The 6,498-nt window shown below is 40.2% G+C and overlaps 1 protein-coding gene across 1 annotated transcript; it reads left to right on the forward strand.

The window, feature by feature from the left end:
• The first annotated feature begins 1,822 nt into the window (after nucleotides 1-1,822).
• Nucleotides 1,823-3,336, forward strand: LOC146646212 (interferon alpha-inducible protein 27, mitochondrial-like). Its single transcript, XM_085391936.1, has 4 exons — nucleotides 1,823-1,930; nucleotides 2,068-2,097; nucleotides 2,228-2,389; nucleotides 3,037-3,336. Exons 1-4 carry the CDS (start codon nucleotides 1,921-1,923, stop codon nucleotides 3,120-3,122), a joined length of 288 nt encoding a protein of 95 aa, XP_085248062.1. The 5' UTR covers nucleotides 1,823-1,920; the 3' UTR covers nucleotides 3,123-3,336.
• Nucleotides 3,337-6,498: the final 3,162 nt, after the last annotated feature.

Genomic DNA, 6,498 nt, shown 5'->3' on the forward strand with positions numbered 1-6,498 from the left:
ATGAAGACTCTAGAGCGGCTCTTCCTCAACCTCCTCCGACCACAGGTACAACATGCCCAGGACCCACTACAGTTTGCATACAAGGTGGGTGTCGGAGTGGAGGATGCCATCCTGTACCTCCTACACAGAGCCCACTCACACCTGGATGGGGGAAAAGGCACGGTCAGGATCCTGTTTCTTGACTTTTCCAGTGCCTTTAATACCATCCGGCCCTGTATGCTTCAGGAAAAACTGAACAGGATGGAGGTGGACCCCTGCCTGGTGGCTTGGATCTCCGACTACCTCACCGACAGACCACAGTACGTCAGGCTGAAGGACATCACGTCTGACACAGTGGTCAGCAGCACAGGAGCACCACAGGGAACTGTGCTGTCCCCTCTTCTCTTCACCCTGTACACCTCTGACTTCTGCTACAACTCTGAATTATGCCATATTCAGAAGTTTGCAGATGACACGGCCATCATGGGGTGTATCTGGGATGATCAAGAAGAGGAGTACAGAAGTCTGGTGAGGAACTTTGTCGCATGGAGTCACACAAACCACCTGCAACTCAACACCTCAAAGACTAAGGAACTGGTTGTGGACTTCGGGAGGTCCAGAGAAGGTCCACTGCCAGTTCAGATAGAGGGGGAGGAGGTGGAGGTGGTCAACAAGTACAAGTACCTCGGGCTGTGGGTGGACAATAAACTGGACTGGTCATGCAACACAGAGCACCTGTATAAAAAAGCCCAAAGCTGACTGTACTTCCTCAGGAGGCTGAGGTCTTTTAACATCTGCAGGAAGCTCCTGAGGATGTTTTACCAGTCAGTGGTTGCTGGAGTACTTTTCTATGCTGTGGTGTGCTGGGGGAGCAGCACAGCAAAGAAGGACTCATCCAGGCTGGAGAAACTGATCAGGAGGGCTAGCTCTGTGGTCGGCATGAAGCTGGACACTCTGGTGACAGTGGCAGAGAAAAGGACATTAAAGAAACTGATGGACATTATGGACAATGCTGGGCATCCTCTGCACACGGCCATAAACAACCAGAAGAGTCTGTTCAGTGACAGGTTGCTTCTCCCCAAGACAAGAACTAACAGACTTAAAAACTCCTTTGTCCCACACACCATCAGACTGTTTAACTCCTCTCTGGAGGGGAGAGGGAGGGGAAACAGGAGGACAAAGGAGGGGGGAACAACTAAGCTGTAGTGCCTCTTCACCTCACTGTACAATACCTTGTGCAATACTTTTTGTAAATAGTCAACAGTGCAATAGACTCAATACTTGAAATGTGCAATTCACTTGTATTTTTATTTTTTTATTCCTATTTATTCTATTTATCCCCTTTGTATATTTTATTTATATTTGTCTCTGTATTTATATATGTGTGTGTGTGTGTGTGTGTGTGTGTGTGTGTGTGTGTGTGTGTGTGTGTGTGTGTGTGTGTGTGTGTGTGTGTGTGTGTGTGTGTGTGTGTATATATAACAGTTCTGTAACTGTAACTTTGGTCGTTGCTGTGCTTTTTTTGGAAGTCGAATTTCCCAGAGGAACCCACCCGAGGGATTAATAAAGTTCTATCTTATCTCTTATCTTATCTTATCTTATATATGCTCCCTGTGATAAGGTTGTTCTTGTTTGTTTTCATATTAAGCAAGTGATTTAACATAAGGATTAAAACAGAAAGAAAAACCTTTGAAATAATCCATGTGTAAAATCCGTAATAAAGATGGCATTAAATAAATGAGTAAATATGTCAAACCCCTGAGATCCAACCTCACAATCACTTGTTCCATGATGACTAAAGAAAGTTTATTTACATCACAGACCCAGTGACGCCCATTCTAAGAGTTTCATTTTCCGGGAAAACAGCTGATCCTCACACTCCTTTATAAGTCCAGTCGTCCAACACAGTCCAGGCTTAGGCTCCTGATCCTGAGTGCAACAATGGGTCTGTGTGAGTACAGCTGCCTTTTTCAAATCATCTCTACATCATATAAGTTCATGATTGTAGCATCACTGAAAATGTCTAAATAGTTCAGGCTGAGCTTTGGTAAGATGTTTTTTTTTTTCCCTTTCTTTCTTATGTTTCAGTGACAGGCTTAGCGATCGCAATCGGAGCAGGTAACAAACCTCTTTGTTTATTGATGTATTTTTACATCTAACACTCATAGGTGAAGTCACACATATCATACATGTATTCATTTTAAAACATCCTGATGATCAGTAACCAGGTGTTTCTTCCTGTTGTCAGGTGGAGCAGTGGTCTCTGCTCCTATTGTCCTGGGGGCTGTAGGTTTCACCTCAGTTGGTATAGCTGCAGGCTCCTACGCTGCAAGCATGATGTCTGCAGCTGCTGTGGCCAATGGAGGAGGAGTGGCAGCAGGAAGTGCAGTGGCTGTTTTGCAGTCAGCAGGTAAAAATAAATAAATAAATATTTTACCAGTGATTACTCAAAAACCTTTATTATAAACCTGAAAGATCCCAGAAACAATAACATGTGACTGTGCTGCAGTGAGGATAATACGACGGACTATTAGGTCCACGTAAAGAAAAAATATTATCAATCATTTTGAGAATAAAGTCGAAATGTGGAGATTACAAGTGTCTGAAGAAAAGCTCCCACGGTTGCTACTGTATGTCATCAGAGTTTGTGAAATTGTGCTTCAGAATCGGTTTTAGTAAGAAAGAAAGAAATGATTTTTCTTTAAGCTCATAAACACAGTGTGGTGATAAGTGTTAGGTTGTACAAAAAGCTGGTAATGGACAGATGCGAGGTTATCGATGGTTACATCCTCGTGCAATAAAGAGGATGAATGTTGTATCACAAGACGGCTGATCAATTTTTTTCACTAACTCATCTAAATAAGGAATTTTCTTTAGCGGATATAGCGCATGTGGCAGTTTGTGTTCAAACAGTAATGTCCATATCAACAACTTTTTTCTTGTGGCTCTAATACTCCGTCGTAGGATAAACCCTCCCCCTCTCCTCTGCAGCTCAGTTACTTCATCTAACTGCTCGATCAGCTGTCTGGTGTTCTGAAGCCTGTTTTCTCTCTGCAGGTATGGCAGGTCTGTCTGGGGCCGCCACCGCAGCCGTGGGTACTGTTGGAGGGGCTGTTGGAGGATTGGTGGCTGCTCTCATCTGAGACCAGGAAATTATGATAATCAGAAAGAAAAAAAATAGTAATAAATGACATATTTACTGCTGCCAATTGGAAACAGTTGCAATAGTATCAGCGCCATGCTTCAGTAAAGCTTGGCTGAAATGTGAGTGCTGGTAATGCTGTGGTGTTTTATTACAAAACACATGAACACGGTCAAATTGTGCAACTTTAAATAAAGCCCTAATAATGAAAAGCATTTTAAAGTTGTGTTCTGGTTATTTTTATTATTTTGTTTATATTTTATTATTCTATTTATGTTATCTGAAAATACTAAGACATGTATCATTATTTTTATATAATTGAGTACCAAAGCTGACATATTTGGTTTCTATAACTGGCAGAAATAAAGCGATCACCAAAGCTTGAAGTGAAGTCAGACACACTGAGTGTCGCACATGATACAAATTCTACTTGTAAGCATAAATTATTTGGATTTATTTTCTCACTGCATTATTATACTGATAAGAAAGTGATATTTTGCCATCTGGTTATAAATAGATGGTCTGCTAAAAAACTGATTACAACTCATTTAAACTATGGGTAATGACGTCGTTGCATTTAATCATGCAAATCTCTCATGATTGAAATCAACGCATTTTTTGTTTTATTTTATTTTATTTTATGCTATATAGAACTTTCCTGTCAGAAGCTACAGCCACAATGATACTGGTTTCTTTATTTATACACGTAACCCCTTCATAAACGAAACACAAAAATACAGATACAGTTTGTGTTGCTCTCTGTCGCCCTCGGTTGTTCAGCTCTGAACATAAGGTTTTGTTACTGAGGAAAGGAAACCTTGCTTGCTATAAAAATCAGCCCATTTCAGAGCAGACGCAGGACAGAGGAGCTGTCATGATCCTGGGTCCTTTTGACCCAGCGTTTTGTGTTTTCTCTTCGCGATTTTGGTTCTGTTCTCTAATTGGTGTTTACCCTGTTCCCCCCCGTGTGTTCCTGTTTTATTGTGAAGGTCTGCGTCTTATGTGAGTGTTTTCAGTTTGCCTCCCTGGTCTCGTCACGTTAATCACTCCCAGCTGTGTCTCCCACCTGTGTGTAATCTCCCTGTGTTCTCTGAGTGTATTTAAGTTGTATTTTCTGTCTTGGTAATCGCTGGTTCGTCTGTGTTGTTTCCCCTCGCTCTCCCTGTATGTATTTCTCCGGACCTCCCTGCATCCTCATTCTGGTTTGTCTTATTAGTTTACCCAGTTTAGGTTTCCGGTTTCATGTTTTGTCGCCACCGCTGTTTGTACTCACACCCCTGTAAATAAACACTCATCTGCACCAGAGCTGCCGCATTTTGGGTCCTATTTCATATTCCACACGGCTTGCCCCAGCAAACCGTGACAGGAGCAGTGGCAGCTGGACGTGTGGTGGCTGTTTTGCAGTCAGCAGGTAAGTTAATACTTAGATGTTTCATTAGGATTTTAACTTGTAACAAAGAAAAAGTTCATGAAAACATCATAATCTTAGATTAGATAATGACACTATGCTCTATCATTATAATAGTACATATAACAATGACATAATCAATGATCTAATTAATGATAACAATAACTGTGAATAATGATTCAATTCATTTTAATTTTATTTATACAGCACTAAATCACAAACACAGTTGCTGAGTAACTGAGTCCCAGGGCTGACATACTTGTTATACTTGCTATAGAAATAAAGCGATCACCAAAGCTTGAAGTGAAAACACAAAGTCGGACACACTCGAGTGTCGCACATGATACAAATTCTACTTGTAAGCACAAATTGTTTGGATTTTGTTTTATCAGTGCATTATTATGTACTGCTAACAAAGTGACATATTACCATCTGGTTATAAATTGATGGTCTGCCAAAAACTAATTTCCGACATTTAAACTGTTGTGAATGACACACTGGCGTTTAATCTGATGCAAATTTCTCATGAACGAAATCAAAAATTATTTATTTTATTTTATTTTATGCTATAAAGAACATTTCTTTCAGAAGCTACAGCCACAAAGACACTGGTTTCTTTATTTTATACATGTGACCACTTCATAAATCCTACTAACACCACGGCATTTACCAATATAAGCAAAGATAAGAAACACAAAAAGTAAAGAGAAATGACTCTCCAGTTTGTGTGGCTCTCTGTCGCCCTCTTTTTTTTTTCAGCTCTGAACATAAAGTTTTGTTTCCGAGGAAAGGAAACCTTTCTTGCTATAAAAATCAGCCCATTTCAGAGCAGACGCAGAGCAGATAAAGACATGGACCCCGGTGAGTCATTTGAGTTGCTGTGCATGGATCGTCTTTGATTTAAAAAAATTATGGAATGTTAATGTGTGTTCTTATGTTGTGTTGTAGTGACAGCTGTGTGCAGTGCTGCAGGAGCAGGTAAGCACTTTATTCAATTTTAACTCATTTGAATCAAAGCCCGATCCATGTCTGATCCATGTCTTCTTCCTGCAGTAGGTGCCGTAGTCGCTGCTCCTGCTCTTCTGGGAGCTGCTGGTTTCACCTCAGCAGGAATAGCTGCAGGCTCCTACGCTGCAGGCATGATGTCGTCTGCTGCAGTTGCTAACGGAGGAGGAGTGGCAGCTGGAAGTGTGGTGGCTGTTTTGCAGTCAGCAGGTAAGTTAATACTTAGATGTTTCATTAGGATTTTAACTTGCAACAACATGCAAAAAGACAATTTTCATGAAAATATCACAATTTTAGATTAGATAATGACACTATATTGTATCATTATGATAATAAATATAACAATGACATCATCAATTGTATCATTAATGATAACGATAACTGTGAATAATGACGATGATAATGATTCAGTACACTGTGATATCAGCAGGACTGAAGTTATATAGGCACAAAGTATAAGTATTTCTCAGCTTCTTTGTGTCATGGTGCTGCAGGTGCAGCTGGTCTGTCAGCTACTGCTGGTGCTGCTGTAGCTGGTGCTGGAGCAGCAGTGGGATGGCTGGCGAGTTTCATCAGCTGAAAATCATGAAGAACTCATATATTTGCTTTACCCATCTTTTTATGCCTAAAGACGAATAAAAATACTTAAGAAAAAAATCCTGATTGAAGTTGTCATAATTCATGCATGAAAGGCTTAAGTATTACATTAATAAAAAGATTTAAATTCCAGGTGATCTCAGCAATAATATTGTTTTTTAGCCGTTTGTAATACTAACTGTACTGTTAAACTTATATATAACAAGGACAACACAAGTTCTTACAGATGGACGACTGATGAGGCAGGTTTAAGAGTGCAGTCAGAAATGAACATAACTGCCATGTGTTATGTGTTTAGTTTATCTCTCTTTTAGTTTACAGTTAAAAGGAAGCCATTTTATCCAAAAAATCCAAATCCAATTTAAAA

This window comes from Rhamphochromis longiceps, linkage group LG19 (genome assembly GCF_057381845.1).
Source record: "Rhamphochromis longiceps isolate RC_006_pf linkage group LG19, R_longiceps_female_GT1.1, whole genome shotgun sequence".
Classification (NCBI taxonomy): Eukaryota; Metazoa; Chordata; class Actinopteri; order Cichliformes; family Cichlidae; genus Rhamphochromis; species Rhamphochromis longiceps.